The sequence below is a fragment of the Haematobia irritans genome, chromosome 3 (genome assembly GCF_050003625.1).
Source record: "Haematobia irritans isolate KBUSLIRL chromosome 3, ASM5000362v1, whole genome shotgun sequence".
NCBI lineage: Eukaryota > Metazoa > Arthropoda > Insecta > Diptera > Muscidae > Haematobia > Haematobia irritans.
In genome coordinates this window covers 226,737,587-226,764,335 of record NC_134399.1, presented here as the reverse complement: position 1 = coordinate 226,764,335, position 26,749 = coordinate 226,737,587, and the positions used below count along the sequence as shown (strand labels likewise).

Genomic DNA, 26,749 nt, shown 5'->3' with positions numbered 1-26,749 from the left:
ACAATTTCTCAAATTGAATTCTAACCTAATTCTTTGAAAAAATGTTTGAAAGCGTATTGAATATAAGCATTTCTCCAATGCTTGTGTTTATTGGGTATAGGTCTAACTAGACATCAATTCGATTCAAGAATTGTCATCATTCTCTACAACCCAGCAAAAAAATTTGGAAGTTCATCCAAAGGCACAACATTAAAAGCAATGCCAGAAGATGCACTCCCAATGATGTTCTTTATTTTAACTACCCAGGAAGTTCTTTTAATTCAATTTTTTATAGCTTGGGTTTTTCATACTTTTAACGGGTAATTTTAACTTTTTTTGTTTCAAATAAGTTAAAAACAGAGTAAAAATTCATAAAATGTTACAAATCATTAAAAATTTGTCGAAAAAAATGCTAAATTCAATCTGAAAAAATTGTGAATTTTTGAAAATATTTGAGTTCAAACGTTTCCGACAAGCGTTAGAATCCATTAAAAATTATAAAAAACTATAAAAATTATTTATTTGACAAAATATCACAGAATTTTTTAATTTACATCCAAAACATTGAATTCGGATCACATCTAAAGAAGTCATGCAAATTCAGTGCAACGGCTGTTGAAATGGAGTACTTCCTTCCTATGACAACCCCACGTTAAATTCATCGCTTCTGCGTCAATTTTGCACCACTTCCGGATCCAAAAAGAACATTTTCATTACTTTTTTTGGCGACGCGTTTTTGCTGGGAAGCTAACCTAATCTAAGAATACATTCCTGTTTGTGAGAAGATTTTGTCAAGTATATTGTATTTTTTACAATATTTAAACATATAATAAAACATCATACGTGTTTCCAGCAAAATATGTTTGCGATACATGTTAGCGAAGCAATGTTCTTTGAGTTGGTAGTAGTCCTTAAATCTGAAAAACGTTATCGTAGGAATATATTTCCAAACAAAAATAAGTATCGCGAGGAAGAATGCACATTTGCCCTATAATGCGGCATGTTGCACTTTAACTCACGCTTTCATTGTGGGTTTGTTTACACACTAAAGCTTCCGCTAAATTAAATTTCATGAATTAAATTGCTGCTATTCCATCGTTCCAAAGGTATCGATAATAACTGCTATCCGGTTTTTTTTTATATAATGAAATGTCTCATACACACTTAGAATTCCGATATAAAAACAACAAAAATTAACTGTCATCCAAATTAAGTGCTCTTCCCTCGTCCAACAATTGTACTTTGACTGTTTGTAGCTGTCTGCATAATTACAACGTCGTCGTTGTAGTCCATTGTATTTCGATTGTCTACTAGTGTTTCATCAAAATTTACCGTAATTTGCATTGCATTGTAATGCAGGTAGTTGCAGTTGCACTGGACCATTAAAGGTCGTTTGGCTATTACGACAACAAAATCATTGTTGTTAGATTTGTGTGTGTTTGTTTTTTTGTGTGGTTCATACAAATGGTGCAGGTAGCTCGGAACGCTAATGCTTTAGAGAGTTATTGGTCAACGCAACTGCCATTCGCATTTTTGGTATTCTAAGGGCCGGTTTCTCATCCGTAGATCAGCTGTTTTATCATAACAAGACAATGAGAAACCGGACCTAAATCGAAAATAATATTAAGATAAACTGTATTGTACTGTCTCCTCCATCAAAGAACCGCTAATTTTAGCTGGATATGCGAATATGCATTAAAGAGATTCCGTAATTATGAAATGAAATTCGTATGCAAATATTACAAATTACTGTAGATCAATTGGTGTTGTTTTCTATGTGGAGGGATTGCATGCAAGTGATAGCATTCAACCATTTCCAATACCTTCTCATATATCAATCGGCAATGTGGCATAACAAAATTAGTCAATCGATTTATGGCATGCACATTCCAATTAATTTAAAGGATGATTTAATTTCAAATGCAATCATTTACGCTCATGTTAGCGTAAAGTAAAAGTAATGGGAATATACAAAATATTAATTTAAAAATAGTTTTAGCTGACTTATATTAAATTAGGGGTATTTCTAGTGAATTAAAATGAGCACAAACGGAAACATTTATTAGTAAATAAAGTACACTAATAGAAAAAATTACGTTTCACAATCGTGAACGGACGTTGTCACAATGAAGCGGAAACGTTCACAAAAAATCAAAACAGAATGTTCACGATTTCGTCTACGGGCGTTCACGGTTTCATGAAAGGCATTCGTTTTTCTTTGGCCATGAAAAATCTTAAAATAATCGTTAGACGTTGTTATGGCAACTCCGCCATTGGTGCAAGGTGTGCAGGCAACACAGGTTCGAGTCACGGTAATGGAAATATTTTTTTTTATTTTATTTATAAATTCGTAACCATTATGTTTTCAGATCATGAACGCTGGTTGTTGTTTTGACAACGTATGGTGTCATTTTTACGTTGTCAGATTGACCCCATCTGTTCTCAGTTTGACAACACATGTGTGTTGATTCACTTTCATGAACGGATCGTTTCGAAATGACCACGCCGTTCATGATTTTTTCTATGGGTGTAGGCAGCAAATTCTGCTAAAATAGCAAAAGTTACTACACTAATAGAAAAAATTACGTTCCATAGTCGTGAACGGACGGTGACAAAATGAAACGGAAACGTTCACAAAAAATCAAAACGGAATGTTCACAATTTTGTCCACGGGCGTTCACGGTTTCTAGACGGCATTCGTTTTCTTTGGCCATGAAAAGTCTTAAAATAATCGTTAGACGTTATTATGGCAACTCCTCGGTGGTGCAATGTGCTAAGGCGACTGGTGCAGAAAACACAGGTTCGAGTCACGCTAGCGGAAATCTTTTTTTAATTTTGTTTATAAAGTCGTAACCATAACGTTTTCAGATCACGAACGCTGGTTGTTGTTTTGACAACGCATGGTGTCATTTTCTCGTTGTCAGATTGACACCGCCTGTTCTCAGTTTGACACCATATGTGTGTTGATTCACTTTCATGAACGAATCGTTTTGAAATGAGCACGCCGTGAATGATTTTTTCTATGAGTGTATTTGCTACAATAAGAAACTGTATCTTATAGTTTGTAAGGCCGAAACAAAAAAAAAATGTTATCTGCGATGGTTGCTCTGTCGTAAAACTTGACATTTTAGAGGTCATAAGTACACAGACCGTTTTCACATAGAGCAAACTAAAATATTCATCTGGAATTCGACGTTGAAAAGTACATCGATGAACCTTATTCAATTTTTGCCGATGAAGCTCCGCCACCGTGGTGCAATGGTTAGCATGCCCGCCTTGCATACACAAGGTCGTGGGTTCGATTCCTGCTACGACCGAACACCAAAAAAGTTTTTCAGCGGTGGATTATCCCACCTCAGTAATGCTGGTGACATTTCTGAGGGTTTCAAAGCTTATCTAAGTGGTTTCACTGGAATGTGGAACGCCGTTCGGACTCGGCTATAAAAAGGAGGTCCCTTGTCATTGAGCTTAACATGGAATCGGGCAGCATTCAGTGATAAGAGAGAAGTTCACCACTGTGGTATCATAATGGACTGAATAGTCTAAGTGAGCTTGATACAACGGGCTGCCACATAACCTAACCTCCGTCATGTCAATTAATTTTTTAAATTGATTCAATTAAAAATTTAATTGACGTCAATTGCAAACCTCAATTAATTTTTTAATTAAAAACGTAACAATTTTTAATTACTACCTTAGCTGACTTTGTGTTTTTAGTTTGATTAAAAATTTGATGGTTAGAAATATTTTTTTTTCAACTTTAATCAACTTTTTAATTGGAAATATTTTGGTGATTTTTTTTTTCGTGTGGTGAATAAATTCGACGTCGTAGTCCATTCCAGTGCGAATTTCGTGAAGGTCGACCAAAATACATTCAATATTGCATGACCGTGAAAAAATTTGGTCGTGTTGAATCCCACATAACTTGTCAATCGCTCAAAAGATGCTCGTGTCGATTGGTCGAAAGAAATGTTCCAAAAATGTGATTTCGGTGCTTCGAAACAGGTCTATATCATTGTGATAGGTGATCGTGGATTTATGAAGTAAACAGCAGACGGCGGAATGGGTGTTTAAAGATGAACCAAATCCAACAAAAGTTGCTCGTGCACGAAGCACTTCTTTTGGGAAAAACGGGACTTATAGCTATCGTACCACTAGAACAGCCAATTCTTAGTGGTACATAATCATATGTTTGCCCGTTGTCTTACAAGAAATCAGGAAAACCAACAACTTAAAACACCTATCGATGACCATCAACGACATCTAGTCAGTTGTCGAACTCACCATTGGTAATTCCCTCGTATATTTTCTATGTGCGCCACTAAGGGATATACAAGTAAAAAATTTACTTTTTTTGAAAAAGAAATTGGAAAGTGAATTTTGTAAAATGGCAACAAGTAGTAGTTGGCAACAAGTAGTAGTTGCCATTGCTTACGCCGGCTATCAATGTAAAACCTTTTTTCGGAGGGTTCAAGTGTGGTTTTTGTTGGGTTTGATAAACTGCCTGAATTTATTCTGATAATTGGTTGATAGTTTTGCTACAAGTAGAGGATGCTGATGAGGAATGTGGTAATTCCGAAACGTGCGTCCATCCAACCATCTTGCAGTCTATAGGGCTTTGCCCAAATGAGTTTGACAAACATTCTTTTCCTCTGTTGGTTAAGCTACACTTGTAGTTTAGTCAATGTATGGTTTTAAGCTGCAATAAAAAACAACAACAATGCTTAAAGAACAAAACCAACAATAACAAAACAAAACAAATGGAATTTTTAAAAATGTGGAAAGTCGAAAAGTCGACTTTTCAAAAATTGAATAAAGTAAAAAACTCAAAGTAGAAAAGACAACTTGTTCAATATTTGAAAAAATCGAAAAACCGATGATTTTGATTATAATCCCTAGTGACACCCCATACAATTCTCGTCATCTTTCCGATCCTGAAACTACTCCACATCGTTCTATGTATCAGCCAACTCAGTCCACATGGCTTTTAATGACTCTCAGTTCTTTCAGTCCACTTCCCTTGTTCTAGCGTGTCTCGACACCCACAACAAAACAAATTATTTTAGAAAATTTTAAATAAAATAGTTTTCTAATTGCAACATGTTACAAATAAGTTAGTACTTTTTGTCAATGGAAGAAAATTTATTACATTTTTTCAGCCGTTTTTCATGAATTAAAATAAAGTTGAATGAAGATCATGTAATATTCTGAGTATTCTACCTTTCCCCCTTTTGATGAAGCAATAATTACCCTCTAGTATCTATTATGGAATTTTAAAAATTTAAGCACCGCATTGCTAGCATGGATCACTACTGCATCCGCCATATTATCCTCTGGTGGTTTGCCATTTGGAGAGTTTCATTTAATTGATTTTCATTGTTGTAAGCGCATTGACAACCACACTTTGGATCGGTATCCCAATAGGCCTAAAGTTCAGTATTGTTTCCAAAACTCTGGGATAGGTAGGAATTAGCCAGGGTTCCCACTATTATCCACTAATGGTTTACTATACCATGATATTATTTTACGTTCATTCTGGCATCATCTTCAATTTTACCACTACTCTAAAAAAAATATTTACCTAATATTAAAGATTACGCAACCTAATTTTGAGGATGTGCAATTTACAAAATATTAAGGACAAATTTCTTCAAAATAATTAAATTTTAATTAAAATAAAGTTTATAAGATTTGTTTCAAATTTCGTTAAATTTAGGACACAAATTATGTAAATTTGCGACCCTCCAATAAAGTCGCATGTCTTTGAACTAAGGCAAATTTTCCTTAAAGTAAAGAAACACATTTTTGAATTAAAGAAATCGTCCATAAATTAACTGAAACATTGAATCTTAAGATATAAGAAAAAAAAAACGCTGACTTATTTTGAGGATCTAGCATCTTTGGTTTAGTTTTTTTAGAATTAAGAAAACATTTTTTACTTTGAGGTATACATACATTATAATTTGGATTTTTAAGCTGGCATTTGTTTGTACGTGAATAACTTTATTAATATACCGCAAAAAGAAAAAGAAAATTCGTTAATGAGATCTGAATCCTAATTTTAATTTTATTATGTTAATCCTAGATTTGAGGCCAAATAAGTCGCTAAAAATGTCTTTATTTTAAAGAAGCCACGTCTTTGGCTCGGAATCACTACCAAAAACCTTAAAGGAAAGTCAAAATCTTTGGATCCAAGTATTTATTTTTTTGAGTGTGCAATGCCAACTGCATGTTTTAATCCCTATAGGCCTAAGGTCTAGAACAAGCTCTAGTTTATGTTGGATTCAGTACAGCGCTTATGTCAAATGTTGCATTTCCTCTCCCACCAGATTCTCGGAGCATACGCCTAGATTCTCGGAGCATATACCTAATTAAGTTCTTGTACATTCAGGCCGACATCTTTCGGTTCTGGTCTCATTTCAGACCCAGAAAATTTGTTCGATACATTGGCGAATCTTAAACTTTCTGGCTGTTTCGGGTTTTTTGATCATTAGGCTATATATTAGCTCTTAGATCCACTCTATAATTCTGCAGAGGTTGTTAGGTAGATGGAAGTATTATTATAACACAGTCCATCTAACAGAAGGTTTCGAAGCCTGAAGTGATCAACCACCATAGTAGCAATACCTGGCTGTGACGTTCCCTGCTCTATGCTGCCCATCATTTTCAAATCATGCGTTTCACAACTTATTCTTGTATTCCTTAGCCTACACAGAAAAAAATTTCACGAAAATTTTTCCAATTAAAATCTTAATTGAGTTTTGAAAAATATTCAATTAAAAATTTAATGATTCAACAATTTTTGTAATTGAAATAAAAATCAATCACACAAATTAATAGTATCAATTATTTTTCTAATTGAATCAATTAATTTTTTATTGACTGTCAATTAATTTTTTAATTGATACTATCAGTTCTGTGATTGAAGACATTTCAATTAAAAAATTAATTGGATCAATTAATTTCGTGATTGAATCAGAAATTTTTTTTGTGTGTATGATCTAATCAATATTTTATAGCACTCACCTTCTTTGGTTACAGCTTCTATTTTACATTCATTGTCATCATCCAGATCACAGTCATCCTTATTATCCGCATCACCATCGCCATCGTAATCTCTAGATTCGTACTCGACCTGGGAAGTATCGATATCGTAGAAATTAACACGGGTTACGTGTCGCACAAAGTTAGTGGTGTTAGTAAAAATATTATTAGAATTATTGCAAGTTGTTGCGGGAGGTGGTGGTTGTGGTGGAAAGCTATTGTGTTGTTGCCAGCAAGTATAGCTACTTGTTCCTGGGAATAATATTGAGGATTCCGGTGGTCCCTCCGTTGGCCCAGTATCGGAGACATGTTCGGGTATTGTTTCCAGTGTTTGTTGGGCCCGATAACGTGGAGGTTTTGGTATAGCATTACACATTTTGGGCTCTGGTTGACAGAACCAATCATCTCCTTCTCGTCCCCCACCACCGCCTGTAAAGAAAGGAACATAATTCGGTGGTTTACTTTGGGGCAATGGTGGCGGAGGTGGTGATATTGAAGACGGCGATTGAAAACAATGATAATGACTAGTGTTATTCGCTTCTTCGCTTGTTGTAAATGTGTTGGTATTGTTGTTGTACTCATCTGTTGCTGAATCTGTGGGAAATGGGGATAATATTTGTTGTTGAAATGGTAATGGTGGCGGGCTCGATGTGGGGTAATATAATCCATATGCTGTTCTACTATTGAAATTATTGTTATTGTTATCGTAGTCTTCCAATGATGCCGTCTTGGCAGAACGACGATCGGTATAGTTGGCAGTTGGTATGGCAGTTTCTCCGGTAGAAGTGCTTGATGAGGCGGGGCTGGTACTGCTATCATTTGAACTACGTCCATCACAGCCATTCGTTGGATATGGCGGCAATAGTAAAATCACCACCATTCGATCATTTGCGATACTTTAAAAATTCGTTTTGTTGCGTTTATTTATTTCTTTGCGGAGCACGAATAAATGTGGATTACTTTTAAAATTTTAAATATCACTCCTATATTTTTCTTTAGGAACAGAGGATTGAGATTTTCTTAATGAAACCGAAAGGGATAATAGTCACTGTCTATTGTATTTGATTGAGGGAGAGGTTACACTTCACTTCCGTTTCCTCTCACGCCATTGTTTTTCTTTTGTCTTCATTGTTTTATGTTCACATTTTGCCGCTTTTTTTATGCTCACTCGTGTCTAGTTTTTCATCGAATTCGGTACACTTTTATTTTTGACTTTAGTTTTATAAATCATCATTTTAATGTGTTTTCCATTTCATATGTAGCGTTTTGTAAGTTTGTTTGTGTGTTCGTGATGTTTATCGCTCACTTTAAAACGTTTGTAGTTTTAAATGGTGTTTGTTGTTCTTTTTGTTGCAAAGTTATTTTTTGTTTGGTGTTGATGTTGGTTTTGAAAAAAATAAATGCAAATTTTGCGGAAGATGACTTCATAGTCGTACTAAGCTCTACTAGACAAATAAAACAAATAAAATCTATTTTCCACAATAAAAACAAGAACAACAACAACACTAACAACGAGTTAATGAAGTTCGTTTGTCGCCGGTTCGTCGGTCGGCTGTTAGTACAAATAGCGTTTGAAAAATTTCAAAATTTTGCTATGGTGGTGATGGATGGTTGGGTTTTACGTGCATTTCATTCACACGATCTATATGCACACATTTGCAACTTTTGCACTGCATGCACGACTGTGTGTGTGTGTAATTACTTCGTCGGTGGGTACATCGGCACTTGTGCTCTTTTTTTCTGTCGATTGTCATCTCTTTAATTCGAAAACACTTGGTTTGATGATATACAGTTTCTCTTGTTGTTGTTGTTAAAGTTAGAACAAAACAAAAAAAACTGTCATTAACCAAATAACAAATGTCATTTGAAATGAGTTTTGTTTTTGCATCATTCTGATAATGACATTAAATCGGCATTTGTATGCAACGACAACGACATTGATCCATGTTTAAGGCATTGAAGGGTGGGGGAGATAATTGAATTCTACATTTGTGTTTTTTTGATTTAATGTTTAGATGATAGTTTTTTCTGCTGACAAAGTTTCATGGTCATACATATCAAACAACAATTTAAATAAAATTAGAGCTTGGTCGGTCCGAAGCTCATATATCCTATATGACGGAATGAATTCATCACTCTAAGAAATGAAAGTAAATGAAGATACCCCAGGTGGAAAGGATCCAATCCGATATTTCAGGCTCACTTATACTATCCACCGTGGTACAATGGTTAGCATGCCCGCCTTGCATACACAAGGTCGTGAGTTCGATTCCTGCTTCGACCGAACAGCAAAAAGTTTTTTCAGCGGTGGATTATCCCACCTCAGTAATGCTGGTGACATTTCTGAGGGTTTCAAAACTTCTCTAAGTGGTTTCACTGCAATGTGGAATGCCGTACGGACTCGGCTATAAAAAGGAGGCCCCTTGTTATTGAGCTTAAGATGGAATCGGGCAGCACTCAGTGATAAGAGAGAAGTTCACCAATGTGGTATCACAATGGACTGAATAGTCTAAGTGAGCCTGGTACATCGGGCTGCCACATAACCTAACCTAACCTATACTATTCAGTCCATTGTGATATCACAGTGGTAAACTTCTCTCTTATCACTATGTGCTGTCCTATGTTAAGCTCAATTGCAAGGGACCTCCTTTTTATAGCCGAGTTCGAACGACGTTCCACATTGCAGTGAAACCACTTAGAGAAGCTTTGAAATACTCAGAAATGTCACCAGCATTACTGAAGTGGGATAATGCACCGTTGAAAAACTTTTTGGTAATCGAAACTGGGGTTGAACCCAAGGCGGGTGTGCTAACCATTGCACCATGGTGGTGAATTAAATTCAATCCAACTTTCGCAGAAGGACGCAAATTTTAGAGATGAATTTATTGAATTTAATGAAAAAAAATCAAACACATATTACAGTAGTGCCTGATTGGAGGTTTTTTGCTCGTTTGCAGGGATTTTTAAGGAAGTATATTTCTTTGAGGATATTTTTTATGAATGAATATCTTCCACCTTATTTGACATTTATACCTTAAAATATTTTGTTTTATTTGCTTTTTAAATTCATGTACATCCCAGCAAAAAAAAGCGTCGCCAAAAAAGTAATGAAAATGTTTTTTTTTGGATCCGGAAGTGGTGCAAAATTGACGCAGAAGCGATGAATTTAACATGGGCTTGTCATAGGACGGAAGTCCTCCATTTCAGCAGCCGGTGCACTGAATTTGCATCACTTCTTTATCATTTTTCAGACGCTTGTCTGAAACGTTTGACATCAAATATTTTCAAAAATTCACAATTTTTTCAAATTGGATTTTTCATTTTTTTTTTTTGACAAAATTTAAGTAATTTGTACCATTTTATGAATTCTTAAACTGTTTTTAACCAATTTGAAACAAAAAAAGTTTAAAATTACCCATTAAAAATATGAAAAAAACATGTTATAAACAATTGAATGAAAAGAACTTCCTGTGTAGTTGAAATAAATAACATCATTGGGAGTACATCTTCTGGAAGTGCTTTTAAAGTTGTGCTTTTGGAAGAACTTCCAAATTTTTTTGTTGGGATACTCTATTTATTGTTAAATTGAATTTCTTATGGGTCCATTGTGTACCTATTTACATTCCTGAAAAAAAACCTAGAACAATTTAGGTGTTGTCACAAATCACCTGACAACACCGAAAAAATGTGAACCCAGGTCTTTTGACCTTCAGGTTATCTACAGCGAAGGTTTTTAACCACACTCAAAACAAGTGAATCCTATATTTCACTAAAGCCAATTTAACTTTATTTTAGTTCAAGGAATTATTATGTTTGGAGAAAGTTTCCTTTACTCTAATAATTTTTTGTGAATGAAATAAATAACGTGAAAAAAATTATACAAAATGAAACACAAAATTTGTACTTCTCACAAAATAGTTCATAATTTCTTTGAATTTGTAAATTTTACTACAGATGCGCCCATATTAAACTTCGTATGGCACTAAAGACATTCTTGCAATTTTTAACTCCAATTTTTTCCTTCAAATTAAAAAAAGTTTCTTTAACAAGTGAACTATGTCTAATAAATTTTGTTGAATTTGTCGGAAAATATTTACTTATTTTTGAGATGTTGGTGGGTTCAATGTTTTTTCAGTGCTGTGTAGTTGTCACTAAAATTGTAAACGAATTCAACTCGTAATCGTTTTTATCGTGGGATTATATTTCCGAAATTTGTTAATAAGAGAGAAGTTCACCAATGTGGTATCACAATGGACTGAATAGTCTAAGTGAGCCTGATACATCGGGCTGCCACCTAACCTAACCTAACCTACTCATGCAAACTCACGAAGAAATTATTTTCGTGACTCACGCATCTTTGTCATCAGCGTAATTCACGTCTCTCGCATGATTCATAAACATTTTCGTAAGTTATCAAAATTTCGAGCCACGTGTACACCTCTAGTATGTATCAGGGGACATTTAAAGTGATCTGGCAGCTATGAGATGCAAAATTATTTCGCAATAGGGTACAAAAAGTGAATCCACCATAAAAGAGTATATAGGTTTATTTTAGAAAATTTTAACTAACATATATTGCCTTCCACAATCGTGAACGGACGGTGAAAAATGGAAACGGAAACGTTGACAAAAAATCAAAACGGAGTGTTCACGATTTCGTCCACGGACGTTCACGGTCTCATGAACGGCATTCGTTTTTCTTTGGCCATGAAAGTCTTAAAATAATCGTTAGACGTTGTTATGGCAACTCCGCCGGTGGTGCAATGTGCTAAGGCGACTGTTAACGCGTATGGGGCAGACAACACAGGTTTGAGTCACGGTAGCGGAAATCTTTTTATACCCTCCACCATAGGATGGGGGTATATTAACTTTGTCATTCCGTTTGTAACACATCGAAATTCTGAGTCAATCTGAGCATGTCCGTCCGTCTGTTGAAATCACGCTAACTTCCGAACGAAAAAAGCTATCGACTTGAGACTTAGCACAAATAGTTGTTATTGATGTAGGTCGGATGGTATTGCAAATGGGCCATATCGGTCCACTTTTACGTATAGCCCCCATATAAACGGACCCCCAAATTTGGCTTGCAGACCCTCTAAAAGAAGCAAATTTCATCCGATCCGGCTGAAATTTGGTACATGGTGTTAGTATATGGTCTCTAACAACCATGCAAACTTGGTCCACATCGGTCCATAATTATATATAGCCCCCATATAAACCGATCCCCCGATTTGGCTTTCGGAGCCTCTAAGAGAAGCAAATTTCATCCGATCCGGCTGAAATTTGGTACATGGTGTTAGTATATAGTCTTTAACAACCATGCAAAAATTGGTCCACATCGGTCCATAATTATATATAGCCCCCATATAAACCCATCCCCAGATTTGGCTTGCAGAGCCTGTAAGAGAAGAAAATTTCATCCGATCCGGCTGAAATTTGATACATGGTGTTAGTATATGGTATGTAACATTGGTCCACATCGGTCCATAATTATATATAGCCCTCATATAAACCGATCACCAGATTTGACCTCCGGAGCCTCTTGGAAGATCTAAATTCATCTGATTCAGTTGATATTTGGTACGTGGTGTTAATATATGGCCTCAAACACCCATGCAAAAATTTGTCGAAATCGGTCCATAATTATATATAGCCCCCATATAAACCGATCCCCAGATTTAACCTCCGGAGCCCCTTGGAAGAGCAAAATTCATCTGATTCAGTTCAAATTTGGTACGTGATGTTAGTATATGGTATCCAACAACCATGCAGGAATTGGTTCATATCAGTCCATAATTATATATAACCCCCATATAAACCGATCCCCAGATTTGACCTCCGGTGCCTTTTGGAGAAGCAAAATTCATCCAATCTAGTTGAAATTTGGTACGTGGTGGTAGTATATGATATTTAACAACAACACATGTGTATTGATTCACTTTCATGAACGAATCTTTTTGAAATGACCACGCCATACCGTTCATGATATTTTCTATGGGTGTAATTGTAACATGATAGAAATAAGTTTAAAGTTTCTGTTAAATATATGAAAATTTATTAATAATAATTATTTTTTTTTCTGTTGTCTAATAAAATTTCATATTTTCGAAGAAAAAATTTGAGTTAAAAATTGTTAAATGTCTTTATCGTTATATGAAGTTCTTATGAACACACTTGAACTTATGAACACAATTTATGTAAACTTCTTCGATTTTAGAAAATAATGAACTATTTTCAAATTTAGTAAAATTGTATACTTCTTTTGTATAAAACTTGTTATTCTCATTTTTAGTTCACGTCATTATAGTAAGCACAAAACTATAAAATAAAATCAATTTTCTCACATTTGGAAAATTTTAACTAATATCAACTAATTTTATTATTACAATATTTATTCGAGCTTATTGGACAGGAAGACTAAGGGAATTGATATTATTAAGTTGATATTATTGATATTATTAAGTATTATATCTAGTTTAAATGATTTGGACATTGAACCAGCCTGCATTTTCTCACATTTGGGAAATTTTAACTAATATCAACTAATTTTATTATTGCAATATTTATTCGAGCTTATTGGGCGGGAAGACTAAGGGAATTGATATTATTAAGTTACTGAAAAGTCCAATAAACTCGAATAAATATTGTAATTGCATTGATATCAGGCTAACTTAAAAAACAAGTATATACGACCGTCATTTCGGCCAGGCCGAAGCTTATGTACCCTCCATCATGTATTACGTAGGAACTTCTTCTAAACACTGCCATCCACAATCGAATTACTTAAGTTGCGGTAACGCTTGCCGATGGCAAGGTATCTTAAAACCTCCTAACACCATCTTCTAAATTGTATGTAAGTCCATATGTGGTATATATTAAATCAAAAAAGATCGATCCAATACGTATATAATTCAGATTGACAAAGTAGACATAAAATTTTGACAGAATTTTCTACAGAAATAAAATTTTAACAAAATTGTCTATAGAAATAAAATTTTCATAAAATTTTCTATAGAAATAAAAATTTTGACAAAATTTTCTACACGGATGAAAAAGACTGTTTTTCATATGTTTGGCTATAAACATTATATGTTTGGAACACAAATTTTTAAACACAATATTTTTGAGTGCAAGCATATAATGTTCATAAACTAGCATAACATGTTTGGGACATATATGTTAATATGTTAGAACATATTATGTTTGGGACATAAAATGTTTGTAAATATAATATGCTTGGATGCAAACATATATTAATTTAGAAATAGCCTATAAACATATATGTGTTTAGTAGCTTGGAGCTCTATTTAACAGGGAGCGATATTGAATTAAGTTGGTGGTTGTTGCTTGTTATTACAAAATTAACATTTTATTTTCCCTTGGGCAATTGATCAGCTACTTCTTTGATCCTTACAAACTGTGTGGTCCGCTGTTCGAATCCCCGTCCGGCAAAAGGTAAAATTAAAATAAAAAAAATCATACAATTGAATAATTTCTTCTACTATGTTTGTATTACAGAAAAAGGTGCTAAGAACTAAAAAATCTCGTGGAAGTGAGAAAGATGTGGGGGAATATACAATTGGGCAGAAACAAAATTTTGAGCATTCAGGTCGAAAATCTATGTTGTTAGCACCTATATTACCTGTTTATTTTCATAATTCATTATGATTGTAAATATATAAATAAACAAATAAAATTTGGAGCACAATATTGTTTGGGAGAATTTTTTTTAAGCATATAATATTTTTGGGTGCAAAATGCTTCCAAACATATTATATTTTCACATAATAACATATTGTTTTTTGGAAGACAACATTATTGAATTTGGATGCAAAAATACAAAATGTTTGGAACTTAGACTACCCAAACATATATTGTTTAGACCAATATGCTTTCAAACATATTATATATTGGAAGAGATCAAACATATAAATGTTTGGCAATACCCAAAAATGTATATGCTTGAAGCAAAATATGTTTGGGAGTATATGTTACAGAAGCGATTTTTTGTGAGCGTGTATAGAAAGAAAATTTTGACAAAAATTTCTACAGAAATAAAATTTTAACAAAATTTCCTATAGAAATAAACTTTTGACAAAATTTTCTATAGAAATAAAATCTTGGTAGATTATTTTTGGCTCGAGTGGCAACCATGATTATGAACCGAATAAAATTTGAACAAAATTTTCTATAGAAATAAAATTTTGACAAAATTTTCTATAGAAATAAAATTTTGGCTCTAGTGGCAACCATGATTATGAACCGATATGGACCAATTTTTGTGTGATTGGACCAATTTTGGTATGGTTGTTAGCGACCATATACTAACACCACGTTCCTAATTTGAACCAGATCGGATGAATTTTGCTCCTACAAGAGGCTCCGGAGGTCAAATCTGGAGAACGTTTTATATGAGGGCTATATATAATTATGGACCGATATGGACCAATTCTGGCACGGTTGTTAAAGATCATATACTAACACCATGTTCCAAATTACAACCGGATTGGATGAAATTTGCTTCTCTTGGAGACTTCGCAAGCCAAATCTGGGGGTCGGTTTATATGGGGGCTATATATAATTGTGAACCGATGTGGACCAATTTTTGCATGGTTGTTAGAGACCATATACCAATATCATGTACCAAATTTCAGGCGGATCGGATGCAATTTGCTTCTCTTTTAGGCTCCGCAAGCAAAATCTGGGGATCGGTTTATAATTATGGACCGATGTGGACCAATTTTTGCATGGTTGTTAGAGACCATATACCAACACCATGTACCAAATTTCAGCCGGATCGGATGAAATTTGCTTCTCTTTGAGGCTCCGCAAGCCAAATCTGGGGATCGGTTTATATGGGGGCTATATATAATTATGGACCGATGTGAACCAATTTTTGCATGGTTGTTAGAGACCATATACCAACACCATATACCAAATTTCAGCCGGATCGGATGAAATATACTTCTGTTAGAGGCTCTACAAGCCAAATCCGAGGGTCCCTTTACATGGGCGCTATACGTAAAAGTGGACCGATATGGCCCATTTTCAATACCATCCGACCTACATCGATAACAACTACTTGTGCCAAGTTTCAAGTCGATAGCTTGTTTTGTTCGGAAGTTAGCGTGATTTCAACAGACGGACGGACGGACGGACGGACATGCTTAGATCGACTCAGAATTTCACCACGACCCAGAATATATATACTTTATGGGGTCTTAGAGCAATATTTCGATGTGTTACAAACGGAATGACAAAGTTAATATACCCCCATCCTATGATGGAGGGTATAACAAAAAATTTTTATGAACTAAAATAAAGTTAAATTGGCTATAATAGACTTTTTTCTGAAGGTACGTTTTTATTATTTTTTATATATTAATTTTTTGTCAATGTTAACTTTTCACTTTTACATTGAAAGTCGATTGAGGTCAAAATTTTCCTCTCCTTAATTAGAACTTTACTTCCATGTTGACTTACACTCAAAAAATAGTGAGCCCACCAGGAAGGAAAATTTTGGTTAATTTAAAGAAATTTAGGTTAATTTTAGAAAAAATTAACTAAACTGTATTACAAATACAGATATCACGCCGATTACACAAAAATAAGTAAATATTTTTCAACAAATTCAAAAAAAATATTAGACATAATTAATGTTTTCACTTGTTAAAGAAAAGTTCGAAGTTTGAAGGAAAATTTTGTAGTTCAAAATTGCAACACTGTCTTTAGTACCATACGAAGTTAATGATTAGCTCATTATTGATAAAATTTACAAATTTTAACAAATTCTGAACTATTTGTTGGGAGACACGAATTGAGTAAATAACTTTGCTTCATTTGTGAACAAATTTTCCTCCGTTTTTAGTTATTCTGCTAAGGTACACAAATAATTATTAGAGTCAAGAACACTTTCTTAAAAGATAATAATTCCATGAACTAAAATAGAATTAAATTGGCTTTAGTGCTGTATAGGTTTCACTTTTGAGTGTTTTGTGTGTAGGTGTTGATATATTTTATAGGTCAGAATTAAAAGTTTAGAACGTTTAAAGGAAAAAAAAGAAGTCCATCGTTGAGTTGATGCTAAATGTACTTATTTGTATTGCAATAAAAATTATTTAGTTTTTGTTTAATTTTATGATTTTTTTCCACAGTCAAATGCAATTTTCTTTATCCCAAGTATGTATACAATTTTTTGTGAAGTGAACGATCGTGTAAAATCGTAAGGCAAATTAATCTTCGATGGTCTAAGATTTCGTTTTCAAGAAAAGAATTTTTGTTTTTTTGCGTGTATTGATATCTCATAATGTTTTCGATGCCCCTTTGGATATGTATGTGTACACCCAGAAAAAAGGGGTTCTAATGCCAACTGAACTTTATTTTAGTTCATGAAGATTACTTGATTTTAGTTAAATTTTGCACAATATGAGTAAATGTTCCTTATTTGAATAATTTTTTGCTAACTTTAATAACGTGAACTCAAAATAAGAAAAAAAGTTGTATACAAATATAGTGCACAATTTTACTAAAATATGAAATAGTTCATATTTTCCTAAAATGGCAGAAGTTTGCTTAAATTGAGTTCAGAAGTCTCTCTAAAGACATTTTAACAATTTTTAAATCCAATTTTTTCTTTCAATATATGAAATTTTCTTAAACAACAGAAAAAATTAATTATTTTTAAAAAATTTTCTTCAATTTGACCAAAAGTATTAACTTAGTTGTAACATGTTGCCATTAGAAAACTATTTTAGTTAAAATTTTCTAAAATAAACCTACATTTTCTTCCACGGTGAGTTCACTTTTTCTTGGGTGTAGGTGTTAGCAACCGTGTTTTATGGAATAATGATGGCGCGCCCCTTTGAACTTTAGTCCTTTCCTATATGTTTTACTTCTTTCAAATATCTGCTATATTTTCGCTCAAACGTTTAGAAAACACCCAAACAAAATAACAACAACACTTTTTTTGGGTTTGATAAAGTAACACTGCATATTTACAACTGAATTGTATTGAAATGTGAATTTTGAATTTTGCCCGTTGATCGTTTGTTAGCACGAGTATCATTATGGCGATTAGTCGGTTATTATTCACACGAAATAGTTATTGTTATTATTGCCGATGTGAGTGTTGTGTGTTACGGCGTTATGGAGTAGCAGCAGTTTTTGCCTTGTAGGTACTGCTGCTGCTGCCGTTGGGTGTTTCTATTAAAAAAATGAATTTAATTCCAGACTAGCAGGAGGAGGAAGAGGTGATTTTTAATACAAAAAAAAAACAAAACTTTTTTCGTTTCGATTTTTGATTACTGTTTTTCATTCAACTTTTGTTTGAAGCATTAGAGGATATGGTTGGGTTGGGATATATTGCAAATTTGGATTATGCACTCGTATGAAAGTATTTTCATTTTTCAATTTTCAATTTTATTATTTTTTTGTTGTTTATTTCACTTTTTTCTGGCTTCTTTCGAAGTTCTCAACGAGTTTGAGAAAACAATTTGGCGGCTTCCATTTGAGTTTAAGTTTTAGTTTAGGTTTTTGGTTTGACTGCCTATATAGTTTTGGATTTTGTGCTGCATCGGTACTTGAGGTTGTGTGTCTGTTACCCAATAGTTCGCCCCAGATTTTTTGACTCACGACATTCAGGTAAATACCCTAGTCGAAGACCAAACGACCGACAAATACTTTGCGCATGCGACACAGCTAGGCCAGAAAGCTTGCAACTATCCAAAAAAAAAAAAAAAACAACTATGAGAGTACGTAGTACTACTAACTACTATGACTTTGTATTCGCAGTTTGCAGCAGCGCCTATCGAGATACAGATACTCTGATATGCTTGGCAAACGTGGTCCCGCACCTCCGTTGGATGTTAGGATGACTATGTGGCTGTGATATGCCATGGATGCATGGCGGCGGCATAGCATTGGGATTTGTGGATGGATGTACAGAGTTGAGATGTTGTTAACAATTGCAAATGGATTTGCTTTTGGGTCTTTGTCAAAGGGGCGGTCGAACCAGTGAGTAACAACAGTGTGACTGGCATATCTCACTGAGCGACCAACAGAGACCGACCTAGCATTTATGACCAAACTTTAACCCCGTCTGCGTGCGGTCGGCATTACAATAGTGGGGTGTTGTTGTACTTTTAATGGAATCAAAAAAAGAAAAAAGACTCAAACATCCAATTTGGTATTGTTTTGTTGTTGAAATGTCGTCGTGTTGGTCGTCATCATCATCGTTGCACTAGATTTGCATTTTGCCTAGTGAGAAGTTTCAACATAGGAATACCTCATTTCGGTTTCGTTTAATAGAAATAACAAACACCAATGGACATTATTCCATGTTATAGCAATGCTAAAGACCTACTTTAGCAGGGATACCACAAGTTGAGATAAATCATGGTCTAGCACCATATTTTGTTTTCTTTTTTTCTTACATTACCTTTGACTGGTATAAAAAAAGTTCATTATGTCATTTTAGAAAAAGAAAAAGTAAAATGTTATGTTAGAGCAGAAGCTATATGTCAGTCTTACTTATTAGTGACAGTATTATCTGTGAAGAACTCCATGATGAAAAATATGAAAATCTCTGTAAAAAACTGTCACAAAATGTTTAAACAAATATTCTATTAAAAAAATTATAGATTCAAACAAAAATCAAATACACACACAAATTAATTGACTTCGATTAAAGAGCTGAGAGATATTTCCTCTCTGAGATATAGGATAATGGATGTTGCAAACCATTTATATTTGCTCTACTTTTAGATATGGATCGACCGCCAGATTTGACTTATTCATGGAAGATTAAATTTCATCCGATTCGGTTGAAATTTGGTCCTCTAATTAACATGCGAACCACCGTGGTGCAATAGTTAGCATGTCCGTCTTGCATTCACATGGTCGTGTTTTCAAACCCAGTTTCGACCAAACACCAAAAAGTTTTCCGTGGTGGATTATCCCACCTCAGTAATGCTGGTGACATTTCTGAGTGTTTCAAAGCTTCTCTAAATGGTTTCACTGCAATGTGGAACGTCGTTAGGACTCGGCTATAAAAAGGAGGTCCCTTGTCATTGAGCTTAACATAGAATCGGGCAGTAATCAGTGATAAATGAGGACTTCACCACTGTGGTATCACAATGGACTAAATAGTCTAAGTGAGTCTGAAATATCGGGCTGCCACCATAACTAACCTAACATGCGACAAATTGATTGATAGCGGTTCATAAATATTTATAGACTCCTCTACTTAAATTGATCAAGAACTAATGTATTTAATCAGCATTTTATCTAAAATTGCCTTCATATGGAATAGTCTTTATATGGAATAGCTAGCCTCTACAAAGTCAAATTTGGCGCTGAGGCATACTATGAACAAATAAAAAAAAAACTTATAATTTAGAAGGTAATGTTAAGAAGTTTTAAGGTACCTTGCTATCGGCAACTGTTCCCACAACCGAAGTAAAAATTTTCAATTAAAAATTAGTTGGATCGTGAACACGATTGGTACTCGTACCAAAAATAATCTACCAAAATTTGATTTTCCACAATTAAAATTAAAATTAAATAATCTAATTTCAAAGTTTTCAAATTCAAATTTTTGCGGTTAGTATGAAATTTTTTCTTCGAATGAATGAATGAATGGAGCCTCCTATTTGTGAGTATTTTTTGGGTGTAAAATAGTTCTTGAATTATAAATGGGTCGAATTTTAGAGTTACTAATTCTACAAAAAAAGAGAATATTCCCACAATGGACTTTGATAGTATGAAAAACATGAAAATTTAAATTTTCTTTTTTTATGTTTTCAAAATTTTGTTATTTTTTTTTTAATTTCAATTATGGGGAATTTTTCTCAAAATTTTGTTCCTATAGAAAATTTTGTCAAAAATTTACTTATATAGAAAATTTGGTCAACAATTTACTTATATAGAAAATTTGATCAAATTATTGTTTAAAAGAAAATTGAAGTTCCTCTTATTTAGAGAGGAATGTTTTGCAAAATCTACCAAAACATCAAGAATTCTACCAATCTACCAACTGTGGCATCCGTGATCGTGATAAATTTCTTAGTTTAAAAGTATGTATCTCGAACCCAAAATATGTATAGGATTGAAGCTTAATACACTGAAAAAATAATGAACCCATCAGGAAAAAAAATTTAGTTATTATTATTTTAGAAAATTTTACCTAAACTGTATTAGGAACACAGATGTCACGCCGATTTCACAAAACTACCCAGCAAAAAAATTTCGAAGTTCTTCCAAAGGCACAACTTTAAAATCACTTCCAGAAGATGCACTCCCAACGATGGTATTTATTTTAACTACCCACACGCACAGAAAAACCATGTTTGGACATGGTTGCCGCATCCATTTAATGCTTATCTAGAGCATGTAATTGCCGCGAAAACCATGTATTTAGTCTTTGTAAAAATAGTTTTCGAGCGGAGAAAAATGTATGGTTGCAATAAGCATTTGAATGGTTCTCAAATACCGCAAACATGTTCTATCATTTAAATGATAGAATTTGAGACCATTAAATGGTCGGGAAAATCATGTACCTGACCATTAAATTTTTTTTACTTTTTTACAGGGAAAAAAGTATTTTTATAGGTTAAGTATAGACATGCCTAGAACCATTACATGGCCATAAAGACCATTTACATTTTTTCGTGACCATTTAATTTTTTAACTTGTTTGCAGCGAAAAGAATTTTATAAAAACATTGAACAGGTACACACAATTTTCGTTTTGAGCGTCAGTCGTGTGTTGATTGTTTCTTGGAATGGACGGAGAATATGGATTTACTGTGTTTTGTGTTAATTTATTTATTCAGAAGTGGCACGTGGTTTTATGTGAACACAAAAAGGAAAGTGTAATTGAAAAAATGTACCTGTTTTATTGTTCTGCATTTTGCTATATGGTATAATTTATTTTTATTTGCAGTTACATGATGTCTGCGTTTGTACATTTGATGAGCTCGATGTAAATATGGAATAATTACTTATTGTTGAAATTGAAATAAAATAGAGTGTGTAAAAATATATGATGTTTGCTTGAACGGCATTATAAATACAAATAAACAATGAATTAGTTTATAAATAAATAAAAACAAACAAATAAAATTAATTTTGTGTTTTCTTTTCTCAAGTGGCGTCCTTTTTTCGACGATGAAAAAAGTTTTTTCATAAAGATCAAAACATTTTAGGTTGTGACCATGTTCTTTTAACTAGGAGAAAAACATTTTTAATGAATACCATAACATTTTAAATCGTGACCATTGTCTTTTCATTCAAACAAAATTCTTTTTATCAATATAATAACATTTTAGATGAGGACAATTACATTTTTCTTAGAACCATGTTCACTGAGCCAACATGGTTGCAGGTTAAAATGTTACATGCTCGCCGCAAAAATAGCTCCTATCATATTATTTTGCTCTTCGAATATGATTGTGACAATCATGTTCCTTCTCTGCGTGCAGGAAGTTCTTTTAATTCAATGTTTTATAACTTGGTTTTTTCATACTTTTAATGGATAATTTTAATTTTTTTTTGTTTCAAATAGGTTAAAAACAGAGTAAGAATTCATAAAATGGTACAAATCATTTAAATTTTGTTGACAAAAATGCTAAATCCAATCTGAAAAAAATTTGAATTTTTGAAAATATTTGAGGTCAAACGTTTTCGACAAGCGTTAGAATGCATTAAAAATTATAAAAAATTATAAAAATTATTTATTTGACAAAATATCACAGATTTGTTTAATTTACATCCAAAACATTGAATTCGGATCACACATAAAGAAGTGATGCAAATTCAGTGCAACGGCTGTTGAAATGGAGGACTTCCGTCCTATGACAAGCCCATGTTAAATTCATCGCTTCTGCGTCAATTTTGCACCACTTCCGGATCCAAAAAGAACATTTTCATTACTTTTTTGCTGGGTAAGTAAATAATATTCGACAAATTCAAAAAAATTATTGGACAAATTATATTCTTTCACTTGTTAACATAAATAAACTTTATTTTATTGGAAGGAAACAATTGCAAAAATGTCTTTAGTGCCATACGAAGTTCAAGATAAAATTTAAAAATTTTGGTAAAATTTACAAATTTAAAAATATAATGAACTAGTTTGCAAGAAGTACGAATTTAGTAAAACTTTATACTTCATTTGTGTATATTTTTTTTTTTGTTTTTAGTTCATTTAACTAACGTTCGAAAAAAATAGAATAAAATAAAATTTTTCCAAACATAATAATTCGATGAACTAAAATAACGTTAAATTGGCTTTAGTGATATAGGGGGTTCATTTTTTTTTTTTGAGTGTCAGAAAAGAAAAGTCTTCTTTGAGTGCATAAAAATGCGTCTTCTATGCTAACCAAAATTCGCATTCGTATTTTAAGGACAACAAGTCTTTGACTTTACGACAATTTTAGTGTTGAAAAAATTATCTACCTCGTGCAAAAATTTAACAAAATTGTATCCTATTTTTTGAGATTTCGATAATGCGTTGTTACCACTTACGAAATTTAAAAAAAGAACTAAACAACATTAAATAATAACTTTGATTTAGATTTTTCAATTTCCCTAAATAATTGTAATTCTATTTTAGACTTAATTTATTTTTAGAATTGCTAGTCTGTAAGGAATGTATAAATAAATAAATAAATAAAAACAATATTGGAACTAAATCATTATCTCACTGAAAAAACATGCCCGGTTCCGAGCAAAAGAAGCGGAGAATTGAAGTAAGGATAAATTTAAGATACAATTCTCGTGTAAAAGTTTTGCGTTCTTAATTCTCGGAAACAAAGTCTATTTTATTCGTGTTTCAGATTTCTTCTTCATCTGCTATCAGAGTCCTTTAAAATCATGTTAAATTTTTGAATTCGGACTCGATTACAAATAGAAATTATGCTTTGGTTTAAGTAAAAACGTCTTAGAAATAAAGTGTTGAAAATAAACTCCTATTTTTAAACACTTTTTTTGCAAAAATAAAACAAATTTAAAGATAATTTCAATTTTGAAGACATACTTTTTGTACTATTTTTGAGAAGTGTACGAAAATTTGCTTTTTATATTTGCCCACGTTTAGTTCATAATTTTTTTGAGGGAAAAATTTCTATATCATTTTTAAAAATAAACAAAATGTTTGCAATAAAAATAATTTTATTTTAGCAACAGATTGGCGCAAGTTCTTCTACTATGTGACAGCATGAAACCTGAGGGCCTGGAACCTGAAATACTTATTTGGCGAGTAAAGACTGAAAATACTCCGTCAAAGTAAAGCCTTACATGTCCGGAAAGCCAACGATCTTATCAAAAGAAAAAAGGTAAGGCTCGAGTGATCAACACATTTGCTACTCTTGGTAAATTTCCGAATATCGTTTTGTTCACTTTACAGAGCGCACTAATATTAATTTAAACCTATACTGAAAAATGATTGACTTATTTGATAGGTTATGTAGCCTACATTATAGGACATACAATTTACAAAATATTAAGGACAAATAAAATCCTTAATCCTCCTATGAAAATCTAAAATTACTGTATAATTATAGACATTAATATTAATTTGTGCATGTATTGTATTGCATTGTAGCTTTAGCTCTCTATGATAAAAAATTTTCTACAGCCTTTTTCCGTCGAAATTAAAATTTGAAAGTTTTTATTCACCTCAAATAATTTAAGTTTTTTGCTGCTAAAACCCCTCATAACTATAATAATACCTCCAAATAGCGTAAGACATACACGTACTCAGTAGTTACTCTTTCATAAGCAAGGGGTCAATGAAGTCATTCATAAAGTGTGCTTTTTAATTATTCTAACTACTTAAGTACTTAATCTACTCCTCAATATGGGTTTATGGTCAAACAATCGACATTTTTCCACTCATTGCTGTGAGTGAATATGTTCGTGTGTAGATGTGTCGCACCACCAATTAAATGGCCCCCATGCGAATACATACAAACACGGTTCTGGCACGTATTAAGTACAACTTAATAGAGAATTATGACCATTGTAGATGCACTCTGTAGTAGTACAACGTTAAAGGTGCTTCCAATTATATTTTACGTTTGATTTTAATGAATACCCATTTAGCACGGTACACTTAATGGAATGGGTCAGTTTTTGCATAAAAATAATACAAACAAACAAAAAAACTCAAACGTTAAAAAATATGAAAAATTAAAATCTATTTAAAATTGGGAGTACGCATGATATTACATAAATAAATGGCAACAAAAAATGGGGAACGTGAAAATATTCACGGTATATATATTCCACTGCATTATTATAGCAAAAATTTTATGCATTGTAATTTTTAATATAAGATTATAAGTACTACATGTACTTCTTATAATCTTCTATATGGTCTGCAGAAAACTATGACGTATTTGAAATATACTTACACTGAAAAAAATATTGACCTAATATGGAAAATTATGCAACTTAAATTTTAGGACTCAAAATTTACGCAAAGCTAAGGACAAAATTATTTAAAACAATGACATTTTAATTAAAAGAAAGTTTGTAATCCTTTCTTCAAAAAATTTTTTCATTAAATTTAGGACACAAATTTTGAAATTTTGCGATTCTCTGCTGAAGTTGTAGATCTTTGAAGTAAGGCAAATTTTCCTTAAAATAAAGAAAAACATTTTTAATTTTAACTTTAACTCAACTGACATATTGAATTTTTAATTTAAGATAAAAACGCTTCAAGTATTGGCTAAGACTTATTTTAAGTATTTGCATCTTTGGTTTAAAGTTTTTTTAGCATTAAGAAAACTGTTTTTACTTTGAAGTACCTGGCATAATTTTGGATTTTGAAATTGGAATTTGTTTGTACATAAATACCTATATTGATATATCGCAAAAAGAGAAAAAAAATTCGATGAATGAGATCTGTATCCAATTTTAATTTTATTGATCCTAGATTTAATGCCAGGGAGGTCCGGAAAAATATCTTTACTTTAAAGAAGCCTCATCTTTGGCTCGGAATCAATGCCAAAATCCTTAAGGGAAGATCAAAATCTTTGGTTCCAAGTAAACTTTTTTAGAGTGTACAATGTAATTTACTATACGACAGTAAACTTCGTAAACCTACATTGAAAAAAAAAAATTGCCGTGAGGTCAAAGATTTCATGGCCTTAAAATACGAATGATGCGAATTTTGCCTAGCACAGAAGACGCATTTCTCTGATTTGTTTCCCTGTCCAAAAGTCGATAAACTTTTCAATGAAGTCGGATTGTCCTTATAGTTAGGTGATTCGACTTCAAATTGGGTATCCTAACATGGAAGATAATTTCGTTTTCCTAAGGTAAACTAGGCCTTAATTTAGGTTTATTTCACAAATGTTCAACAAAAATAGATTACTAATTGCTAGATCATAAAAATAAGTTAATCATTTTCTTACATTGAAGAAAATAATAAACATTAAATGAATAGAATGTGGAAGAAAATGTCACAGTTTGATTTTAGGACACGCAATTTACACAATATTAACGAGAGATTGAATTGAAAATAATGAAATGCATAAGAATTTTCGTCCCTCCGCTAACTAAGGACAAGTTTCCTTAAAGTAAGGAAAAAACTTTTTGATTTATGAAAACCGTATTTAACTTCACTGATATATTAAATCTTTGGATTTCGATAAAAAAAACTACAGGCCAAGATTTATTTTGAGGATTTTGCATCTTTGGTTTATTTTTTTTTTTTTGAATCA

The 26,749-nt window shown here is 32.8% G+C and overlaps 1 protein-coding gene across 7 annotated transcripts in view; it reads right to left on the bottom strand.

Annotated features, from left to right (window-relative positions):
• Positions 1-26,749, bottom strand: part of chas (chascon) — a 92,514-nt gene that overhangs the window by 32,783 nt on the left and 32,982 nt on the right. For 3 of the 7 annotated variants that reach the window (XM_075298221.1, XM_075298224.1, XM_075298225.1), the window contains exon 2: positions 7,006-8,328. In XM_075298221.1, coding sequence (XP_075154336.1) covers positions 7,006-7,903 — 898 coding nt within the window. In that variant the 5' untranslated portion in view covers positions 7,904-8,328. Of the gene's footprint in view, positions 1-7,005; positions 8,469-26,749 lie in introns of all 7 variants that reach the window. The other 4 variants (XM_075298222.1, XM_075298223.1, XM_075298226.1 and 1 more) reach the window with 3 other exon arrangements.